Consider the following 24,623-nt stretch of genomic DNA (forward strand, 5'->3'; position numbering starts at 1 on the left):
CAAATCAACAAATCAAACGTGTTTTTGTTTGAACTATTGTTTTTAATAGACGCCATTCAGTCCGTGGTTGTAGAACGTGACGTGTTCAGGTCTTAGGGTAAGTAAACACCCGTAACCGCTTGTTTTCCTGCCCAGATGTTCTATAGACATAAGAACTATTGCGTCATTCCTCGCCGAACCAGGTGATTCCCCTTATTCTGGCCAGACATTTCACCAGGGATTTCTTTTGTATCAAAGCGAAAAAAGGAAGCGTCGGGAATATTCTCGTGAATAACACCGGGTGTGTACCCCGAATAAAATACCCTGGTGCGAATTGGCCGTTTCACCATATATGACGTAACAAATTATATGATATAATAGGTGTAGTGGAAATTTTGCTAAATTTGCTTTTAATTATGCAACCAAGCATGGAAGAAGCAAAGTTGCAACCCTCTTATACTGCTATGTATTTCCATTTATTTACCTTATATATTAGGGTGGGGAGAAATGGAGCATCTTTTCATTATATTTTTCCGCCCCATTCAGTAGTAAGCAAAGAAAATTTAGAATTATAAAACCGCATCCTCCCGAATCCCATGGATCGTTATTAACTGTTTAAAACACGATCAGGATATTATGTGCTAAAGGTGTACCATCTTATTTTAAAGTACAAAACCTAAAATAAATTAAGATGTCAGTCGCCGTCGCACAGTGGTTGGCGCGCCTGCCTCCAACCCGGAGGTTATACAGGTTTGAGGTCGACGCTGCTACCACTGTGGGCGTGTGTGTCCTTGAGCAAGTAACTTAACCAATTGCTGGAACCCAGTAGAGTTGTCTAAACTGTCAGCAATACGTTAAAAAAAACAATAAAACAATCACAAATCGCCATATAGTTGTATCTCGTAATGCCAAACAGTGCATGAAAAAGAACAACTTGCAATATTTGTATTGTGGTATATAATAAGGACTGTCGTTTCCCCGTCACGCGAAGGTAAATAAAATACATATAAATGTGATGAAATAGTAAATATTTAACTGAAATAAACAAATACTATAGAATAAGAGTGTTTGGCGCATGGACTTAGTTTTCAACACATTGTTATTATATACGCAATATATAACATTGCACAAACATTGCATATCTCGCAATAATAATATCCCATCAATAAATTAATATTATGTAAACGTTTCATTTGGTACATAGACGTCAGCCGTTTTAGGGGGTTATATAACAGTAAATCATATACTGAAAGTATTGCCATTTAATTAGCTGCAGGAATTTGTGCCTATATTTGCTATAATGTGGTGGGAGAAGACGGGACACCTTTTATGCTATTTTTTTTTCATTTGGCAGCAAACAAAGAACATTTAAAGAAAAATAAAACCGTATCTTTACGACTCCTAAGGTCCATTATTAATTGTTTAAAACACGATCAGGATATTTGGATATTGAGTGATAAAGGTGTCCCGTCTTCCCCCCAACTATACGTGTATATATATATATATATATTCTCTTGAATTTCAGTGTAGTAGGGCGGGGGAGGACGGGACATCTTTATCACATATTATTTGAACGTGCGTTTGGTTTATATGTCAAATTGCTGTCAGAATATTAACTCCTGTGCAGTTCCCTATGTATTTAGAAAAGATTTTCAATGTTTCATTTTGATCATATAGTTTACTTGTTCTGGTATAAAAAAGTCAAAATCACTCTTCCGTGCATTTTTTAATACTTTATTTAACGAATGAATTATTTCCTACATTTCAATTTTTTATTTTTTTTTATTATTTTTCTAGTTGGTAAATATTTTTTTAACCCTATAACATTTTTTTTCGAATTGTTAATTAATAAACGCACAGTTTGCTACAAAATAACAAAAACCTATCTAAATGTATAGAAAATAACAGCAATACGGTAACGTAAAAGAAGAAATAAAATTCAATCAAGTAAACGTTCTGAGATTTTAAAAACATAAAATATTAAAATATAATAAATGATTGATGGTTTATAGCACCGGTCTCACAGTGTGCAATTAAGAAATACAAAGAATTATTTTAATAGTTTCGATAAATTTTCATTATTTTTGTGATTTTTTGCCTGCATATAGGGCAAGTTCGAATTCCTTGCGAGCATTCTAAACAAGTACAAACATGGCCACATTCGAGCAGAATGCAATCCATAGGGTTATCAAGGCAAATTTTGCACCTCATTTCATCTTTTAGATTTTGTAGTTGACTTCTCTGTTGAGCGAGACTTTGTTCGCTGAGTTCTGGGACAGAAACTTCCTTTTGCTTTACATACATCATTTTCTTCGAACCAGGGACCTGTCGTTCGGTAAAATTGCCAGGAGTCTGCATTGGGAAGCTATCTGTCGGCGATGTACTTAGGTTACTTTGTGCGCATGCCATTTCAGGTTTTTCTTGATTGACATTAAAACTCTCCACAACTTCCATAGCGTTTTCTTCCATTTGTTCCTTCTCTAATTGCTGTGTTGCAGTGACTAGCTCCATAATCGTACAATTAACATTCCCGGTTTCTTGTAGTAACCTCTCCACCACAAGCTGTACAAGTTCACGTTCGAACCCGAATCCTGAAACTGCAAGCACTAACTCGCTTTCCATTGCTTCTTCGAGTGTCGGACGCGTTTCTATATGCGATGCTGAATTTTGCGGGTCTACTGTCTGCTTTGAGGTAGCAGGCGCAGGGAGTTGTAGGTTGGATGTGGATGGATTGGGAGTGGCTTGGTCATTAAGTAAAGGTCGGTTTAAGTTCGGAAATCGTCCGGCAACGTTCTGTACAAATTCGATTCCTTTTTCGCGAAGAAGAAAATCGCAACTGTGAAAAAACAATACATTAATAATATAAAAAATAGCAATTCAATGTTGGTTGCAAATTCAACTTACTTAGGAAACCATTTCGCATGCTCAAACCAAGGCTCGTCGTTGGGTTCCCAGTTTTGTAGCCCACCATTGCAATAGAAGCATTTGGCTCGGTCTCTTTCTTTAAGATAGAAAAAGCCCGCTTTCGCTATTTCAACCGGTGTAGCTTTGGTAACACCTCTTGGCCAAGATATAAAGGTTCGAATTCTTTCCCGAAAGTTCTCCATATTTTTCGTATATGGGTGCTTGCAATCAAACGCCGTCACGCTGTAGTTATAAACATACATAGTAAATTTCAGTTTTAAAAATTAGTCCAACACAATAATTTCTATTGAGAATAAAGCTTACCTATTAGAAGCGCAACAGTTTCTGCCAGGTAGAATTTGTGTCTTGGCTTCCTTGTGTTGTCTGTTAAGGAAAAGCCACATTAAAAAACATCCCATAATATTCAGAACATATACAATGATTACGTCACAGTTTTAAGTCGTAAAAATTTGAAAATACTTACGTTAATGATGGAGAAGCTAACCCAGTAATATCTTGTCTGTCTATTTCTGCCATACTAAATCGTTGTTAGAAAGCCGTTTATTGTACAAACTCTGCTTGGCAGAAACTGTTTTGCTCTAATATCGTTTTCGTACTTCTTAAACCGTGTTTTTGAATTGCAAACGAGATCACTACGTTGGATTTATATGTACCAAACCAACACAGAACAAGTAATTTTCGGGGATTCCCCCTTTTACTCTCCCCGGTTTTGCGTCACAGTCTGGTGACTAACACTTCAGTACTGTATTTATTTATAAAAAATTAAATATTGCGACAGTTCTATAGACATAGGCTACCCACTCAAATAATTTCTGTAATGTTCGAACGTCGCGCAATCATTTGTTTATACTATTGCCTACAAACGCAGAAACATTAGTTTTAGATTGCATAATTTATAGCCTACAAAATATATGTATTTGTGTTTTATTGTAATGATAGTCTGCCACATATGTTCTTTAACACGATTCAGCATGCAATGCAAGTGCATTTCATTGTACTCATTTACTGTGATATTTATTAAAAAGGTGCACGGTTAATTGTACTGTTACGTAACATGACGTTTTTATGCGTCAGCGTATCCGGTTTCGAAATACGTCAATTCGCAAGACACAAATAACCCAACCATTAACCGTTGCACAATATTATAACATGATTGCACTATACCGCACAACATATACTACCTTATTATACCGCCGAATGTAAACTGGTGAATGTAATGGAAAATCCCGATGTCGCAAAATTCTAGTTCCCTTAGGAACTTGTTCCCCACCGGCTATTTATAAATTATTTTATAAGGAAACTAGAACTCTGGTTTCGACTAAAAAAAAACAGTTGTTAAAAGTTACAACAGTATAAATTCCCAAGAAAAAAACACAAATGGGGAATTCAGTGTCTCACGCGTGGTGGTATTAGTGTTTACTTGCCGCATAGTGAATTGATTTAGAAATTTACGTCAACTGCAAACAATTGATGAAAAAGTAAACCTCCTCGATTCTCGATCAATATTGTATTAACCGCCATAACAAAAGCTACTTTTTAATTGGTGTACACATTTAAAACTCAACCATTTTGAATCGATGAATTATGTTGGAATAATTGGTTTTAAACTTAAAATATAGTAGGGTGGGGGAAGGTAGTTTTTTCTCGTCACATTTGATAGTAAACAAAGAAAATTAAAATAATTATAAAACCGTATCCTCACGACTTCCATGGACCGTTGTTAATTGTTTAAAACACGATCAGAATATCTGGATATTATGTGCTAAAGGTATCCCATCTTCCCCACCCTACTATATATTATTGTTGTTTTACTAGCGGGCTGTTCAGCACGATGTCTCTTATTAAATACCTTGAATATATTGCCTGTCAAAAGAAGCCTTGAGTCTGTCTTAATAGATTATCCAGTTTTATTACATTCTGGTATTAATAAATAAGTGTTTAAAATATTCGATTTTCTTAGAAGTAGATAATCATAAAAGACAATATAATGCTTCCGCTTAACCTGAAGTGTACTTAAAAACAGTATATGGATTAGGCCGACCAAGAATGTAATAAGAAATTAAACTTAAAATCAGTGGAGTTTTTGGTACAAACGTAAAGTCATTGAGTATTAAACATAAGGGTGGGGAAAGATGTATTAAACATAAGGGTGGGGAAAGATAAAACTGCATTTCATTCTATTTTCTCGTCTAATTTGGTAGAAAAAAACATTCAAAGAATTATAAAATCGTATTTTCATGACTTCTATAGGCCATTGTTAATTGTTCAAAACAGAATCAGGATATTTGGATATTATGTGCTAAATGTGTACCGTCTTCACCAACCCTACTACATGCTAATGTAATTCAATCCACAACCACTAGGCAAGATGTAACCCCTGATTTTGCTTTGCTGTGGTACAGTCGCCGTGGGAATCAATAATAACGCCCTTAAAATTCTGCGTTCTGTGTAAGTAGGTACGAGCCTGTACAAAGACCGGGCAATCTGCAAATTGCTCGAAAGCCGATGCAGTCGGTCAGCATTAGCGTGTTGGTTCGTCTCGTCAACTGGGGGAATTGGGCCGCGTTGGAGAAAATGAACAGATTGTGTAGGAATGCTCAGCGCTCCTGTGCGCAATGAAAGAGAAAGGAAAGAGCAGCAGTATGTGAAAACAATATCAGGCAGAGGTGTTTCTGATCGATAGCAAATCGATAGAAAAGAAAGACTGTTTAAGTAGCAACTACTACGGCCAGCACGCACGAACGCTTAATTTTCTAATGGCTTTTTGACATAACATAGCCTAAACATCAAGCAAATCGAATAAAACAACTGTGTAGCAAATATCAGTAACATGCTTGCTGCTGTTAACAGCTCAGCCAAACGGGCTCTGAACAAACTGTTTCTGAAAATTTCAAAATCAAAACATCGCTTTTTTAAAGATAAAAACAAACAGTAAATGTGCCTGGATTAAATAGTGGTAAAATAAACAATTAACTAACAGTAAAAGCAAATTGCAATGAGCGTAACACTGTTTATTCGGTGAAAGAGACAAGTCAGTGGAACTTGATCAGCAAAATGAATCTAAATATAAAAACTCTAAAAAGCACATTAGAATTGGTGCCAGTGTGCTTGGGCAGAATCGTGATATACAGTCTGTTTTAACTAATTTTAGTAAAAACATCACTTACACATTGCAATAAAACAGAGTACTACCAAATTTAACAAGATTCGAGTGTAAGGAAAATAACTAACATGGATACAAAACAAGTAATATAAAACAATGAATAAGGAGCTGCAGCGGCGTCGTTTCCAGCTTGAGTCGCATCGCCATGCATCTGAATGGTCTTATGTGACGTATGCCTTACTCTAATAGTTGTAAGTGGGGATATGCCCTTCTGCGTTGGGTATGATGTCGGCATGTTTTGTGGGAGAATGCCTGACCCAATAGCAGGGTCCGTGGGTACAAAACTAGGAACATCATAACAAATATCATTTGCCATTGATTCATTCTGCAAGTCAAAACCTGGAAGATATATTATGAAATCAATACAATGAACTAAAGATATACTAAAACCTATTAATTACTTAAGCATAACGAAAACTTTGTCATGAGTGAATTATTCAAAAATTTCTTATATAATTTTCAATAAGAAAGATTATTTTCTTTGTTATAAACCGTGACTAAGTTAAACTTTTAAAACTTCTTTTACCTTAGGTATGGTCACAAAGAAATCACGATGAGATGCAAACACAAACAGAATTTGTTTTAAAACTTAGGGTTACTTACTTTATGCCCATCCCTCTTTGGGATATTTAAATATAAGTAAGCAATGCCATAGTGGAATTAAAAGATTTATATATTTCATTATTGTCTTTAGCCATATTTCTAAAAAAGTAATAATGTCACTAATCACATTAAAATATATGAATGAATCCACGAATTTGAGGATTAGTTTTAATGATATGAATCGCGTAAGATTGCGACTATTCATAAAAATCAGATATTTTTTATTACCTTAGTGCAGGTGCAATTTAACAAGGGGTTTCGCCCAATAAACCAAAGCTTCTAATATAATTATGTATATATATTTATATATATACATAGTATTAATCAATATAATTCAAAATAATATAGAAAATTGATGTAATCAAATGAGGCAGTTAAAAAAACAAACCATGGCAGATAAACGCTGGTTGGCCACCACGGAGCTTTGTGAAGCTGAAAATACGAAATACCGGACAAGATGCTTCAACATTTAAACAAAGTGATTTGCAGGGCCGGACTCGCTTCTTTCTACAGTTGTGGTCAAGCCTGTGGACTTGATGGTTTTGCGAGCAAATCCATGATTTGTATCCAACCTACACACCAACAATGATTTATTTATGAGCGCTTGAATTAACCAAGAAAAAAGAGTGCAATAAATTCAGCAGCTTATATTATTAATATCAATTGCATAAATAATGCATAGAAACGCATGAAGTGCACTGAGCTGAAATATAAATGCTTTTTTGTTTAGGGTAAAGAAAATGAGGATTTACAAGATAATATGGTGTGTTGAAGTAAACTAAACTACACGATCAACATTATAAATTAAACATGACTGAAAAAAATGGTCTGATATACGCAACAGCACTACATGAAGAAAACCGTCAAGTTTAAAGCTACATCTTATATTTCAAATGAAATAATGTGCTCAAAATGTGAGTACTAGGCAAGTCAACATTTGTGTAACTTGTATACATCAGTTTGACTTTGTTTGACACATCATCCATGGAATAAATTTTTAAACTAAAACTAAGCAGAATATGGTAAAGTATTCAACAATTAAATTCTAGACACCTTGCCGAAATTGCTCGAACAGAAATTACTTCTAAACCACATTGGAAATTTATTTTTGAATTAAACATATTTATTTGCTTGAAATGGTAAGCTGTAACAATATTAAACAATGTCTAGAAAGTTAACAAAAATGAGCTACAGTAGACAAGAATTTGTCAAAGTGATAAAACATGATGTACTTTGCATTTTAATACTCCAACAGAAAAATCAATAAGTTCCTAGAGGAATAGACTGTATTGCTAGACACCATTTTAGTTTGCCGTTTTCTTTTACATTATATGGTCAGTCATGTAATAAAAAAATGATTAAATTTTTATCTCTATCATGCATTATGTTAGAAATGTGTATTTGCTGGATTTTTGGAGAATACACAACTAAACAATTAAACAAGATGACACACCACTAGGCTAAACCTCATTAAAATTTTAATTAGGATGACTAAGTTATTTCGCATTGTCATATTGTTTATCTGATCCCAAGAGCTTTGGATGTTTTGTAATTTAAAACTTTTCTACAAAGTAATTACATTTTTTAAAAGCACGCCTGTAGTACAGTACAGTGTAATCTAACAATTTTTGCATTTTTTTTCTAGCTTTTATTGAAATTTTCTTCTCCTTAAAATTACTTTTTGTCCGTTATACCATATTTTGCCAAAAATAATATATATATATATATATATATAAATTTAGTGTACAAACTGATGACATTTAATACAAACTAATGACATTAAATTACCATAAAACTTACCAAGCACTGAGTTTTAAAGGAAGGCCATATAGAGTAGTTATCAGGAGTCGCATACTTTTCCATAGTTGCTGCAAATACCAAATAATTCCGTTTAGCTAATTGGTCGTGTTCTTTTATTCTATTAAGTTCGTTCAAACACTTTGAATGTTCGCAATTCTCTATTGATGATGAACTGGTACAGTTCGGGTAAGGCATAGTAGACGTAGAACCGACATTTAATTCCATGGATAGTAAAGAGAACAATGGAAGATCATCACAGAATAAATCAAGACCAAGAGAGGTTAATTTGTATGTTCCGCACTTGGCTGAATTTCTTAACCTGTTGTTGGTATAAGAATCAGAAGAAACAATCTTGATATTTGGACTATGATTTTGCGAAGTTCTATCACTGGTAACCTGATTTTTGTTGTACTTGTACATGCAGGTACCTTGCTTTGCACAGTTTATAAGTTGCTGGCATACGTAATCACAGTGAGGGCATGTGAGAGATGAAGTAGTACCACTGTTTTCCTTTGCAGTGGTTTGATTGTTTGAGTAGAACACACTGCTACTACAGTTTGCTTTGAAACTTGGACACTTAAGAGTCTCCTTTTTAACTGCCATAGTGTGCAGTGGAAATGTAAAAATTAAAACCATTAACAATGTAGTCCTTAACCAATTGGTGAAGTTGGACTTCAGCAAGATGCTGTAGTAAGCAAATGTAAACAGTGAATTTAGATTAAGGGCTGCAATCCAGCTGCTTTTGCGCCTGGTTGGAGGGTAGGCATAGAACGGTGTTGGAGCCGAACATACCAGAGGAAGGTCACAGCTTCTGTTTTGTGGAGAAATCTCAGCACATCTGTACAGTCTGCAGCAGCAGCTTGAAGGTTTCAGTTTTGTTTGCTTCAAGCTATCTGCTTGAACACAAAACATGCATTTTGATCGTGTTACATTGGATTGTCTTACATGATATTTGCATGTGCAGCAAATTCTCCCTGCTGAGGAGCAATCTCTGTTTTCATAATCAAGATTTTGTTGCCTATTAAGTTTACCAGTATGGTTCAAACAGCAATCATATCTTTGAGCAGGTGGTTTCACAATATGGGTACTGTCATCTTGACTACATGATATTTCTAGTGCCGAAGCTGACATGGACATCGTGACACATGGCTTCTATTTATATCACATTTAGTTGAGACTACTTTTTTCCATTATATATATTATAAAATTCAATGCTGCTATAACCTGCAAGTTAAAAGATGGAGGGTAAGTGACTTTTTACACCTCCAATGACCATTGATAAACATTCGAATTGACAAATAAACGAGTTATGCTGTTTCGTTTAAAAAAATATAAACAACTTTTCGACTACCGCGTATCTGCTGTTATAGGTAGCGAGTTAAAAAAAATATAAGCCACTGGCCCAACCGCGTAATCGAGTATCTGCTGTTATAGGTTGAGAGCTCGAAAAACTTTCCTATTTCCAAATCAATTTCTCATACTAACACACGACCACAACAACTTGTAAACGAACAATCACGACTTACGAATATAATAATACCTTATACTACACATTGATAATTACATGGATTATATTTACCTTCATTAATAGAACGTTAAGACTGCTACACCTCATACAAAGCTTGATTTCGTTTTCGCGAAAAAATAATTGAAAATGAAGTATTGCTTAACAGCGGCGTAAGTGGCAGGTTTCGAAATAGAAATAAGATGTATATACCATTTTAACGCATTTTTGCTTTTCTTAAATCTTAAAGAAAATAAAATATTCTAAACTGGTAAAAACTACGCACTGATTTCAAAGATACCGTAGTTAAAAATGCGGATTAAAGTTGTACATTTTCTATCCACGTTCGAAAGTAACACTGAGATGCGAAATTTCAAAAGTCAAATTAATACAAAAAATTTGTTAACTGGGACCGTTCTGTTTTCACTTGTTGAGTAACCGCCTGGTTCTCTGGCCTACCCAAGGTGTCGTGGTAATGGGTGAACTCTGGCCTCAACGTAAGTTCCCATAGCTTTGCACGCTGTTGTCGCTCACCCACATGTAACAAGTTTAACAACACCGGGTTAAACAAAGGGCCAATACCAACTATAGGCAAAATCACCTTGGTTCTTCCAGAATTATTGTACTGCACTTCACCCCACAATCGGCACAGTTTTCGAAAAGACATATTATGATGATTTGGTAATCTCGCCAAACATAAATTGCTTTTTAAACAAACATTCTTGGAGGAAGCAATAATAACTAAAACACTTCAAACAGCTGACAAAAAAAATACTGTTCACCGAACTGAAGGATAAATTATATTTTAAGTTTGCAATATTGAACCAGAGTATACCAAACAAGTTTAGCATACTCTGATTGAACTATACATAGACGCGAACACGAATTAACGTGTACAAAAACTTTGGAACATATATTTTGGATGAAAATTATCCTTGCAGGTTTCTTGCTTATATTAATAACAGAACACAGTAAATCTATCTTTTTAAACTTTGCAATTGGTTTGTGAACTTTGGGATTTTAAATAAATTCAGTACAGATCGTGCAAATACTGCCCAGTAAATGTAAATGTAGATTTTCATCCCTGAACATATGAGGAACAAACAGGTATTATAAATAATATTTGCGGCAAGGACCTAAATAGGAAGTTCAAACTTAACGTCAATGGAAGCTTCTTTTGCAAGTCCAACTATGTCAGAAAGTTTAACAACCTGTAAGTAAATGAACATATTCTCAAGTTAGCAGTATTTGGTGTTTAATATAGTAATATACAAAGGTTAAGAGAAACCTTATATAATATACCGATAAAAAATTTTAACAACTATATTTAATCATTTTTCCACAGTGAATAGTCTAAATCAATTCATGCCATTTCCTTTTGCTATAATTAATCTAAACCTTTTTAAAAAACTTTTACCAACCATTTTAGCAGCTTCATTGAGACTGTCGCATGTCAAAATTTTTAATTGGGATTGCGCGATTAGGGCTTTTGCATCCTCAACCTTAGTACCTATAAAACAAATGGGCAATTACTGTCAGCATTAAGTTTTATCATATACTCAATTGTCACCCTATATTTACAAAATTCAATAAGAGACTGCTCTGTCAATAGGATACTGAACCTGCCAATGGATGTATATAGGCACCTAACAAGGGTATGCATGTATGAATGGCACAGGCAACATAACATGAGGATTAATATAACAATATCGAGGATTAATATAACAATAACAAGTGTCAAACCTTGTAATCGTACAATGATAGGGATTTTTAGGTCAAGTTGCTGAGCAGCTTGTATGATGCCTTGAGCAATCACATCACACCTCATAATACCACCAAATATGTTCACAAGGATTGAGTTGACCTGATAAATGAATTCAGTATTTAGCAATTAATTTGAAATTTATCAAACATAATGTTAATTTTTGGTTAGCAGAACGCTGGTGAGCAAAATTCTTGCCTGAAGAGCCAAAATACAAGTGTGCTTAGCAGCTACAGTGTATATGATATTGTAGAGTGTGAATAGACGGGACACTTTTAGCACATAATCAGGATAAGGATACCTTTAGCACAAATTTAAATATCCTGTTTCTGTTTAAAAAAAACAATCTATTAGAGTTGTGAGGATATGGTTTTAGAATTCTTTGAATGTTCTTTGTTTGCTACCAAATGGAATAAGAAATAGAATGAAAGGGTGTCCAATCTTTCCCGCTGTACTATATTGATGAACTTACATTTTCGTCAGATGTGATAAGTTTGAACGCCTCCATCACTTGATCTGCAGTTGCTCCACCTCCAACATCCAGGAAGTTAGCTGGAGTTCCTCCATGTAGTTTGATAATGTCCATCGTTGCCATGGCTAGCCCAGCACCATTCACTGCGGAAAAAAACAAAGAAAAATATGCAAAAATATCAAATAAATTTCCAATTACTGGGTAGCAGCAGAGATTGTATATACTATATACACAGCAGGTGTAAAATTTTAATTGCTAGGTTATTAAGAATTGTACGAATGCAACTTGTATAGTATTGCAACTTTAATTAAGTATTTTAACTTTCACACATTTACTAAAACTAATACAGCAGCAATTCTGTATTGTACATTTAAAGCATATATTGTTAAAATTGAAAAAATCTATTCACACGGCGACAAAAACATACATTATTAAAAAAATAATTTTATGTAAAATCTTTTACCTCATAAAAAACTGCATACAATTGAAAGTAATAACTCACCCAAGCATCCGATGTTACCATCAAGGCCGATATAATTAATGTCAGCTTTTGCTGCTTGAGCGTCTCTGTCATCTTCCTGGCTCCAATCCCTCAAATTGAAAATCTCTTTTTGTCGATGTGCAGCATTGTCATCAAAGTTTAACTTCGCATCCATGCACATTACTAAAGGAGAGAAATATTTTTATATAGGCCTATATAATAGTTTGTTACCTAGAAAATATTCTATTATTTATGGAGATCAGTAAAACAAAATTCAACCAAAAAACTTTGCATCCATGCACATTACTAATTGAGAGAGGAATATTTTTATATTTAGAAATATAATAGTTCGTATACCCTTGAAAATATTTTATTATCTACAAAAATCAGTTAAACAAAATTGAACCAAAAAAACGATTAATTATACTTTTTTACTGTTATGGTACAAAAAAATGGTAAACTGAATGAATAAATAAATAAATATTTGAAAAATATTACCATTAAAAATCCCAAAAAACTTTCACCAATGCTATATTTGCTCTTTGTGTTAAGGTAATTTGCCAAATCTGGCCCCAAACTCGAATCGTCGAAAAGGACCATGAGTTCTACTTTACCATTACCAACCTATTTTATAAATACCAATATAAAATAAAATCTTAAATTCTACTTTACCATTGCCATCAGAGTCTTCAGCCATCGGATTAATTTCAATCAGAGATGCATCTTTCGCAATGAATAGCTTGTACATTTTTAGAATGCAATCAGCAGCTTGGTGGCAGTTGCTGTCGGTGAAACCCATTCGCTTGGCAAGGTTTACAGCTTGTTCTTCAGTACAGCCTACAATAATACCAATGATTACTTTGAACATTTTACATTAACTTTAAAATAATTTTTTTTAATCTTTTTCTTTGTTTTTTTTGGCTGTTTATTTTCATACGGCAATGTATGTGTTTCATCGGAAAACTAGAAAATTGGTGGAAAAAGTCTAGTTAATAGCCACACACCTGCACATTATTATTAACATAAATGTTATGCTTTTTGTAAACAAAAACAGTATTATGTTCATCTTGACACCAGTTCAAAGCAAAGCACACTTAATAAAAACAATAACTTTATTTGTCTCTTTGATTACGATAGCGAAGATTTAAAAATATTTTAAATGAAAATACAAGGATATAGCGACAAAACAACAGTTGTTAAAACTTGCTTACCATTATTAATATCGACATATTCTTTTAAAATTGCTTCAGGTGTTTTAGAAGCTACAGCTTCAATATCCATGCCTCCCTGTGCACTACCAATCAACACAGGGCCCTAGAAAAAATACAGCCTGTTTGAAAAGTTCAATTTACAAAAGTTTACATTTAATAACATATGCAGTTGACATTAATTAACTTTTTACATTTTGTAATTGAATTTAGCGGTTCTTTAAACCGTTCACCAATTTTTTTAAATTCCTAACCAATTTGAGTTTTACAAAACATTCTTAGCTATTAGCGTTTTGTAATATTAGCTGGCTTAACATAAACTGTATAAGAATTATTTTTTTTTAAATTTATTTCTTTTTTATGTGTGTCTAATAATTTGGCAACCCATTAGTGACCACTGGGTTGGAGCAATTACCGTTAAGTGTCTTGCCCATGACACATACGCCCACAATGGTAGCAGCAACAAGCCTTGAACCCATTACCTCTGGGTTAGGAGCAGGCGTGCTAACCAACTGTGCGATGGAGTCATAGCCAGTACTCTGACATTTTTTATTTTGTCTCTGTTAAAGATATTTACACCTAAATAAGAAAGTATAAAGCAGTGCTTACAAATTGTTTCGTTCCACGTTCCATAGTAATTGCAAAGTAGAATTCCCGTCTTACATACTTTCGCTCAACCACAAGAACTTTGTTGCATATCCTGCCCTTCTGACCAGTTTGTTTTGTGATTAATTTGTTGCCAAGCATTTGGCTTGCAACTTCCTTTACCTCATCAGGGCTGCAAAATGTCAAAGATAATATTACATGCAGTTTTACATCCTAGCCAACTAGTATACTAATAACATTCATTCATTTATTCATTCAATCATTCACCAACAAAATTACATACATGGTAAATCGTAAGCGGGCACAAGGTGTATGAAACAAAACATCTATGTTATAAAGACTGTCTTTGCCCCTTCCACGCGAGGGTAAAGTTAATTGCAACCATTCATAGATGCATATTCATTTCAATTGCCACTTAATAAATATTTATGCATAAAATAGAAAATTAGAAAGTGTTTACTTCATTAGAGCTGTAAAACGACAAAACGATTTGCTGTTTGTAGTTCATAGTAGACTAGTGTATACTAATAAGTAATAACCTTTTGTTAGATACCAAATCAATCTTTAAAAAGTGTTTAATTTATTAAAGCTGGTTTGTTATATGGAGTTTACAGTCAACTGGTATAAAAAATTTTTATTAAATAAATATACATTTTCAATGTTTGTTGATTAGATATTTTTACAGTAAATACAAAATTAAATAAGGGTTTAATTTATCATCGCTGCAATATGGCAGAAATATTTTGTTATATGCAGTTATGTTCGACTAATATACTAATAAAAAATTTTAAAAACATATCCATTGTTGTAAGTGTCTTTAGATTTTATTGATTATTATTAATTTATTATACATAACAACCACCAACATTTTATTGAACTGATACTAATACAACAAAGTTTGTTTTGCTATTACATATAAAGCAAGCTTCTTTTTGTAATTATAGCTTATTATTTAAGCTTTGGAAAATCAAGAACAAAAAGTGAGATTTTTTATTGTAATGTATCAGTGGTGACAACAGCAGCGTTGGGTCCATATGCCACCACTGAAACAATTGACACATGGTCCATTAGTGCACAGCAATCACAAGATGTTTATGACATTGTCACATGGATCTTATTTCGTGTGAAGTAATCATAAGACATATATAAATACGTAATAGGCGAATAAGCCTATAGGTAATTAATTACAAATAAATATACAGTTAAAATTGGAAAAAAACACAAAATAATGTAGAAATAAAAAAAGATACACATAAATATATATATATATATATATATATATATTTTACATTATATGTCTTTTTATAAGTGACATTCAATAAAGAAAAACTTAAAATATATTTTTAAACTGTTCTTATTTAAAGCAAAACTATAGGTGACTAGAGATAAATGTTTTTCGACGATTAAGGTATTGCAATACTAAGCCTATTTGTTGTGCAAATAACTGTAAACCACTACAGCAAACATAGAAGTGGTAAGCAAGTCATAAAATGCAATATTTAAAGTCCATGCCTCCATTCATAAATAAATTTACAGCATCTTAATACAGAATAATTCCAATGCATATTCATTACTTTAGAATTCAAAGTTGTTACATTTTTTAAACAGAGCAATTATACAAAGTTAGAGAATAGGGCCTAAAGGCTAATCTATAAAAACAATAGTTAACTTTACTTTTCATTACACACTGTTACACATTAATAAAACAATGCTTTAGTATTATCGAAGAACATTAATGTAAAACATTATCTCTCATAGAATATATATTTAAAACACATTTTAATATGTAATATATATATACATTTTTTTATAAAAGTGAATACTAGTAAACTAAGGCAACCCCTGTAATAAAAATTAGACCAATAGTGTTCAGGAAAATAAGTTACTGTCTGCTAAGTGTAGCGACCACACTTTTTTTCTGATTAAATGTAAATATGTTTTTAATTATCGGCGGTTTTTAACAATTGTTTTTTTGTTGCTCTATCTTGTCTGATCGTATAAAATATTTCTAAATCTTCGCTACCGTAATCGAAAAGGCAAATAAAAGTTATTATGATTACAGTGGTTCAGATTAAGTGGTTAGTAGAAGACTTATAAATCTGGCACCTAAAACTAAAAGCGATATATATATAAAAATTTATATAATATTATGATAAGTGATAAAAAACTTACGAATATACAATCTTAACACCACCCTGCAATCCACTGGTGAAGTGACCTTTACCACGACCCCCAGCAAGAACTTGAGCTTTTACCACAGAGTCTGATGTGCCTAGGGAAACATTTGACTAAATGGCAAATAAGCAAACATTTTAACTTTTGTCATTCAAAATGTTTTTAAGATATGATGCAAAATTAGTGTTAGTTAAGTAATACGGTTTTTGAAAAACTATGAATGTTCATTGTGAATGTAATGAATGTAACTTACTTTATCCTTGCGTGGCTAGAAAACAACAGTCGTTATAACACAGGTCACAGGTGCTCATACACTGCGTGCCACCTTATGAGTTACTGGCCTGTTACTTTGTGGGAGATTATTTTTGGGGGGATTTTTCCATTTTTTTATGCATGGCTGATAATTTGGACAACCCAATAGTGACCCCTGGTTTGGAGCAATTGTATGTAACAGGCTGCCTGTAAGTATCTTGCCAAGGTCACATACGCCGACAATGGTAGCAGTGACCAGCCTTGAACCCATTACCTCTGTTTTACAGGCAGGACGCTAGCTTCGTCGTCGGACAGAAAAAACTCTTTTTGCTCATGCCATTTAACACTGAACTTAAAATATGTTAATAAATTAGTTCTAATGTAGTTATGTACTTAAGTTTTTGGCAATGTTGTATGCCTCTTCAGGTGTCGATGCTACATCGCCATTGGGTGTTGGAATTCCTGCTTCTTTCAGCAAACCAAGACTGAGGTACTCATGAATGGAAAGATTTCGTTTAGCTTGAGCATATACACCAGTAATCTGCAAATGTAAAGACAAATCTGAGTATTTATTAACAAAATTCGACATTTGTTGTGAATTAACTTTAAGGGTAAAATATTAACAGTCACATGACTGACCTTCGATGCGTTAACAAGTCTCCCGATGTTATGTTGCTTTCGAAGAAGACTACGGACCAATGAAGACATGACGAAGTATAACGGTTGAGGATATGTGAATTGATCAGCAAAGTAACATTAAAATTGGAATGAAATTAACAAGAAACAGACTATACCCTTCACAAATAAACTAATAGTAAAAAATTTCCAATTTATATCAATGCACAACCAAAGTATTTCCTAAAATAAGTGCTGCTTACGAAGCGATAGGTTGGCTCCTTAAAATGTTTTACAGTTCCCATAGACATATTTAATTTTTCTTATACGCCAAAAATAACAGGCTATACCCTCACAAACCATTTTTTTGAAATTAAATCAACCGTTAATTAAATGCACCAAACTAAAGGAAAGATTTGCGGTCAAAAACATACCTTGCCCGCCAATGATAAAATGTCAAGATAGAATAAAACCTATTTAAATGCTGTGACGATCTAAAAATATTATTTTCAATTTTTTATCCATAATTTTGTTTAAATATCTTACAACAGTTTAAATTAAATAAATTAAACAATGGTTAATCAAAAGTTACACTTTGGGACGATCACTAATACTAGATGGGCCCACTTCGGGTTTGTTTTGGCTTTCAGGAAATAGATTCGTTTTTGTTTGCGACGTATAGGTAAAGGGTTGTGTTGTTTGTTTTTTAAAGACGCTTTAAACATTAGCCACTAGTAAAACACCCTAACTGTGACAGACGGACTTCAACTATGTCTCACCAAACAGGAATTACGTGTAAGTTTATAACGGTATACCTTTACTAGCCGTATTTATTTGTTTTACCTAACGTCGAGGTTTATTTTGTATTTACACTATCTACATTGTTTCCCTTTTTTGTTTTTACAGTTCATACCTTTATGCAATATTACTATGCTATTTGCTTACCAAAAAATATATATTTATACTGTTGAATATAAACAGTTATTTTTCTTCTCTTTGCTGTTAATTATTAGTTTGATCTTATTTATTGTATTTAATTAAATAAAACTTAGATATATATATGTTATATTATATAAGTATAAACAAACTGAACTTTGTTTTGATATAGGTAATGATGAATTAAAAGATGTGTTTCGAGATTGTACAACAGAAGGTGGAATCAGAGCGGTTAAAATAGCAATAAAAGATGGTAATTTTTGTAGGTGTAACTTTAGGGGTGGCTAACTTGTCATCTTAATTTTTCTAACAGTGTTAATTACATCGACATTGTATGTTTTAAGTTCCTATCACCTAAGTTTTACTCCATCAAGCAGCTTTTACCCTTTTGTTAGATGTTCATACAAATAGGCAGAATCAAAGCATAATGTATTCATGGCATTATCAATGAGGTTGCTTATTTTTGATGAGTGTTTACTACATTTAAACATTGTAACTCTACTTTTTATGCTTTTCGAACAGAACGGTACAACCAAATGAAATTGAAATACTGCCAATTACGTTTTAATTTACAGTACTAGTTGGATTTATGTTATAAAAAAAAAAAATCTCAAAAAATAACTACCTAGAAAGTAACATGCAAGGACGCATGGTAACTTTTAAGCTGTCACGAGGTGTATGAAACAAAACACCCATGATATAACGACTATTGTTTTCCAGCCAGGCGAGCATAAAGCAAGTTACATTCATTCATTTATTCACATTCATTTAAAAACAAATAAACTTCAGAAACCCTGGAATGTTCAAACTCGGTGGATAAGTTGTCAGATTCATGGGAAGCAGATTTTGATGACGTGGTGGGCCCGCTGCTGGTGGAAAAACAACCATGTTATATCTTGCTTCAACTTCAAGATAAAAATACCTGGCTGTTTATTGTCTTTTCTCCAGATGATTCTCCGGTAATCTAAATATTTAGTTATTCTGTGGTATAAGAACATATTGTACTTGATTGACACTACACTCCTGTGACCATAAATTTACGCTTTTTTAAAAGTTTTTACAAAATCTGATGTGACTTAGCTAAAGGGATAGGATTGTCAATGTCATTTATGGTAATTGTAATTTTATTGATTAATGCCTCGCATACTGTATGAGTGTATAATTTAGCCCTGCTTGTTTGTAAAGACACTTAACAGCATAGTAAAAGCTATGGTTAAGTATAAAATCTAAATGTTAGCCCTGTTTTATAAATTCCTTTCCCTTAGCTGACATGTATTTAGACTAGACATATTTACTGACATAAATATAGGTCTCCCTTACTAACTGTGGTTGGGCACTGCACTAAACACAGTGGCCTCTTGGTCAAGCTATTTGATACTATGAAGATACCTGTCTTAAAATTAATACTTGAAAGTGGCATTATCTGGTTATGTTTTTTATACAGTTGTTATTTTTCACATGGTTTCTATTTTGTTGAGTACATAAATTGCTGTTTGCAATATGATTTAGCCTAATACCCTTTTTGCATGGTCACTTTTATGTGCGTAAGTACTCGCATATTTACTCGCAAAAGCAAAGTTAACACACATAGCGTCATAAGCGTGTTATCTGCTGTAGAAGGTTGGTTGTTACTCGCATTATGCAAGTAATGAAAAGTTTGGTGGAATTACAGTTTTACTTTTAAGAGCTTGATCTTTTTCGGGTATTATTTTTACAGTTTTAAGTTGGTAATAGCACCATAAAGTATAAAAACTTATTTTATAAACTAGGTTTAACAATATTGCGCTTAAGTAAGCTAACTCAATGTTGATACGCGCATAAACCAATGACCATGCAAAATAATGCGGTTAGCGAGTTATCATATGACGAGTTAATGCGGATCGTTATTCGTATTAACTTTTTACCATGCAAAAAGGGTATAACTCTATTTTATGTGATAAATAGACAAGACAAAAGATGTTGTATGCTGCTACCCGATCCACTTTAAAATCAGAGTTTGGTGGTGGATTTATCACTGATGAGCTGTTCGGCACCAAAACGGTAAAGTTCAACCATATTCTTTGCAAGTTTGTTACAATATGTAAAGAACATAATAGTAAAGAACATAATCGTCAAGCACACCTATGCCCGAAATGGTAGCAGTGTCAAGCTTTGAACCTGTAACCCTGGGCTAAAAGCAGCCTTGGTAACCACTTTGGCAAGGAACCATTTTGTATATAATGTGATTTTACCCAACTGATTTTGTTTAATTGTTTACCTAATTTTAACTTATTATTGTAATAGTAAATTGGGCAGTTTGCTCTAATATTTATATAAACAAATATTGCACATAAGGAACAAACTGTTTATGGCTGTGATCTCCTTTAGACAAAATATCAATTAAAAATATTTTTTTTAATAATTGATTCTGTTTATTGAATATACTATATAAGCAAGTCCCATGTTTACAAAAGATGAAGGAATAAATAAAGATATTGACTTTCTAGTTTCTAATATTTATCCAGATTTTGTTATTTCATAATAAATGTACCTTGCATGGCATGGCAACTATAGATAGTCTTTATACCATAGGGAAGTGTTTATTAACTCACCTCATGGTTAACTTGCCACATAACTACTTCTGTAACCCACACTGGTTCATACAGGTTGTCAGTGATTTTTTTTTAATTATTAAAACTATGTCTGGTTCTAGGTTGATATAAATTGGTTGATTATTTGATCTAGTGCTATGAAAACGTAACCAACAAAAATCAAGTCCATTAACTACTAGTAGTAATAGAGAAAAATATTTTGTCCAAATTGCATTGTCACTGTCTTATTTAAATGGAATCTTGATTTTTGTTGGTTTTGTTTTCATAGCACTAGATCATTACTGTATTTTACTATACAAGAATCGTTCAACTATATGAATATCAGATCAGGGGTCAGGTTCGCAGAATTTATTACAAGTCATGGGTGATTATTTTTAATTTTTAAAATGTTAAATTTATGGCTGACTGTTTAGGCATACGTACCACTGAATTGGAGCAGTTATTGTTAAGTCTTCTGATTACGGACACATAATTAATCTCCAACCTGTTCTGTTATTTAAGGATGAAGTTTCATACGCTGGCTACCAGGAATACTTGACACACAAGCATGCACCACCTCCACTTACTAATGCTGAGGAAGAACTAAAGTTCCTTGATGAGACAGAGGTATGGTGTTAGTTTTTAAACTGACCAAAAATCGTATAATACTATAAGCCTTTGAGCATTAAAATTCATTACAGTTGTAATCAAGTGGTTTAATTTTTGCCCCAAAAGCATGGAAATTAAAAAAAGCAATACAAAATTTTGAATAAAATTTAAATAATCATAGAAATCCTACAATTGTTTCTAGACATTAATGTATGATAAATAATGTTTCTCCAGACTAAAAACATTTTGTGAATTTTATCATATATTACTACAGTTGACTATGTTTTTTTTACCACAAGCTTACATGTTAATATTTTATTTATTGTTATTCTATTCTACCTTGATTTTATGTCCTTAGTCAGTACCCCACTTTAATTACCAAGTGTTCTCCATTGTCTGTTGGAACGGTCCCAAACCTTTTAAAATTTTGCCTAGTGGTCCCTTAGCAAATATTTTGATATATCCCGGCCCTATAAAAGTCAAAGAATGCTGTAGAAAAAAGACACCAATGGTCTATATGTAATAATTAAAGCAATATACATGTGTATAGGACCGAACTCCACCTGGTGTAACAACGAGGCATCAAACTGTGCAAGGTTTGGCCTTCCCTATAACTGATGATGCACAAAAAGCATTACAAGAGTTTAAAGAGGGTTCAGTTAATCACATCGAAATGGTAAGATTAAAGTTGCTTTTTTATTTCTTTTATATTTTAAACCAAGTACACAACCTGTGCACAAAATTTAACAATAACGTTTGGGTTTTTATAAAAAAAATCCAATCTAACCTGAAAAAATAAATCTGAACATAAAGTAGCCTCTGTTTTTACTGAAACAACATATCTGCATTCTTTAGAATAGTATCACCTTTACTTGTTAAGCGTAAGTTCATATTAATGTGTCAGCATAAGGTGAACACTGGTACAGTGTATCAATTTTTTTTCCAAAATTAAAGTTCAGTAAAATTGGGTTAGTTAAACTATTTATGTTTTATTTAGAATGTAGACCTGGAGAAAGAAACAATTTTTAAAGTTTCTTCTTCCTCCATCGGAGCATGCGATCTAGAAGATCTAATCTCAAAAGATCGTGCTGGTTATCATCTCTTCAACTATGCTCATCGTCATGAAAATGAGGACATCAGTAGTGTTTGTGAGTATGCTTTGTAAATATGGAATTCAGCAGTGATAAGGTGCAATCGGTGGTGTATTTTTGTGCCACCATGCTTTTATTCTGTATGGTGGGTCCTTTTTGGGGACCTAGGATTTAGGCCAGATTTGATGTATTGCCCCTTTACTACACTCATTCTATTTTATATGGGTGTAGGTCCTTTTTGAAGATGTAGGATTTAGGCCAGATTTTGCTCATTAACCCAACACCTAGACTGCTTTAATTTGTCCTAGTACAATATATTTTATTTGTGTGTTTTAATGTGTTATATAGAAGCGCCTAAACCTTTGAGCTATGACGCCAGATGCCCTGCGCTTATTCAACTCAAAAATAATATGTTTTTTGTGTAGTTTTCATTTATTCTATGCCTGGATCGAAGATTCCGATCAAAGCTAGAATGTTGTTTTCATCTTGTAAGTCTCCCTTGATTGAAACAATTGAAGCTCATTTTAAAATCAAAATTAACAAGAGGGTAAGTTTAAAACAACTTTCAACTTGCAAAAATTTATATTTGCTGAATTTTTTGTCATGAAAGATATTAAAAAAGTCTAACCAATACAAATAAGGAAAAGATTTGAATAATAATATTTTATGTAACTATGATAAATCCTGTGAATCAGAATCTGATCTAAAGCCTATGAAATTTGACAATTTTTAGTAACGAAACACAGTCAGGATTCAAGTGCTATAAAAATATGTAACAGATTAAAATCAAGAGTTCTTAAATTGTATTCTGAGATATATATTACGCTGAAAATAGCATTGTAAGTATGAATGTAACTTTATCCTTGCGGGGCTAGAAAACGACAGTCCTTATAGCACGGATGTTTATACACCTCGCGCCAGCTTACAAGTTACCATGTATGATACTTTGCCAGTGTCTTAAAAACACAATTTAGTATATAAAATTCTAAAATGTGCTGTAGCCTGTAATGTAACCACAACTCTACAAAAAAAACTTTCTGCATTTAGGTTGAATGCGACTGCAGTGACAAACTAACCGAAGAATTTCTTCGTAATGAAATTCACCCTCCAACTGCTGAAGTTCGACATAAGTTTACCAAACCTAAAGGGCCAGGAAGAAGGGCACCTGCACGCAGACCTAAAAAAGAAGTTGAAAATGGAGAATGATCTTGAAATGATGCTTAAAACTTGATTAATCATGAAGTTAACAATTGTGTAATCGGACATAATTCTATTACACTGCAGCCTTGAATATCTTGAGTTTGTGCCAATAATTCAAGCAATATCAATGTGTTGTTCCACATAATTAATTATAAAGTATATTTATTCTTATAAGACTTTACATTATCTCACTGGTGTTCACTTATGTGGCTTTCTATTCAAAATTCATCATCAGATATAGCCACAAAGGTGCTTAACACTGAACTTTTGCATGATTGTTGCTGTAGCAATGGTATTGTATTTCCCCTATTCTAATCCAAAGTCATTTAACTGGTTCATTACCATATACTGCGGTTTCCCACTATACTTATGTATGATTTTTTGATCTACCCAAAGCATATAATTTGGTGGGTAATTTGAGTTCAAATATTTTATCATTTTGTTATTCACAATTATTGTAAGCACTTAGATATTTCAAGACCTACAGAATATAGAATGTATTCTTTACAATTTTAATTTGATTAGCGCTTACTGTATCAGCTAAAACACCACCTACCACAACTTTGTGTTCATACGAATGTATCCACTAGTCTTGATGCAATTGTTTAATCACGAACTGCAAATGGAAAAAGTTTATTTACAGCCAAATGAGTAATAGTCGTGGCTGTTTGT

At 33.1% G+C, this 24,623-nt stretch overlaps 4 protein-coding genes across 5 annotated transcripts; 1 reads left to right on the forward strand and 3 right to left on the reverse strand.

Moving 5' to 3' along the window:
• Positions 1–1,697: 1,697 nt before the first annotated feature.
• On the reverse strand, positions 1,698–3,539 carry LOC149743304 (baculoviral IAP repeat-containing protein 8-like). The gene is made up of 4 exons (XM_089875656.1): positions 3,368–3,539; positions 3,208–3,267; positions 2,884–3,126; positions 1,698–2,815 (listed from the first exon to the last, which is right to left on the reverse strand). The coding sequence occupies exons 1-4, from the start codon at positions 3,418–3,420 to the stop codon at positions 2,035–2,037; spliced, it is 1,137 nt and encodes a 378-aa protein (XP_089731782.1). The 5' UTR covers positions 3,421–3,539; the 3' UTR covers positions 1,698–2,034.
• Positions 3,540–5,894: 2,355 nt separating this feature from the next.
• Positions 5,895–10,110, reverse strand: LOC149743305 (uncharacterized). Its single transcript, XM_089875544.1, has 4 exons — positions 10,050–10,110; positions 8,471–9,694; positions 7,059–7,242; positions 5,895–6,406 (listed from the first exon to the last, which is right to left on the reverse strand). Exons 2-4 carry the CDS (start codon positions 9,605–9,607, stop codon positions 6,102–6,104), a joined length of 1,626 nt encoding a protein of 541 aa, XP_089731670.1. The 5' UTR covers positions 9,608–9,694; positions 10,050–10,110; the 3' UTR covers positions 5,895–6,101.
• A 636-nt stretch (positions 10,111–10,746) lies between these two features.
• Positions 10,747–17,786, reverse strand: LOC149743306 (succinate--CoA ligase [ADP-forming] subunit beta, mitochondrial-like). Its single transcript, XM_089875644.1, has 11 exons — positions 17,570–17,786; positions 17,324–17,471; positions 16,676–16,775; positions 14,507–14,675; positions 13,901–14,003; positions 13,362–13,526; positions 12,711–12,872; positions 12,209–12,351; positions 11,718–11,838; positions 11,396–11,484; positions 10,747–11,185 (listed from the first exon to the last, which is right to left on the reverse strand). Exons 1-11 carry the CDS (start codon positions 17,636–17,638, stop codon positions 11,111–11,113), a joined length of 1,344 nt encoding a protein of 447 aa, XP_089731770.1. The 5' UTR covers positions 17,639–17,786; the 3' UTR covers positions 10,747–11,110.
• Positions 17,787–18,182: 396 nt separating this feature from the next.
• On the forward strand, positions 18,183–24,599 carry LOC149743307 (twinfilin-2-like). Of its 2 annotated transcripts, XM_089875668.1 has the most exons (9): positions 18,183–18,340; positions 18,654–18,734; positions 19,271–19,440; positions 20,426–20,521; positions 21,574–21,678; positions 22,211–22,336; positions 22,658–22,808; positions 23,177–23,298; positions 23,799–24,599. In XM_089875668.1, exons 1-9 carry the CDS (start codon positions 18,316–18,318, stop codon positions 23,955–23,957), a joined length of 1,035 nt encoding a protein of 344 aa, XP_089731794.1. In that variant the 5' UTR covers positions 18,183–18,315; the 3' UTR covers positions 23,958–24,599. The 2 variants fall into 2 exon arrangements, with proteins under 2 accessions (XP_089731794.1, XP_089731802.1); XM_089875676.1 differs by lacking the exon at positions 20,426–20,521.
• Positions 24,600–24,623: the final 24 nt, after the last annotated feature.

This window comes from Ciona robusta, chromosome 1 (genome assembly GCF_009617815.1).
Source record: "Ciona robusta chromosome 1, ASM961781v2".
Lineage (NCBI taxonomy): Eukaryota > Metazoa > Chordata > Ascidiacea > Phlebobranchia > Cionidae > Ciona > Ciona robusta.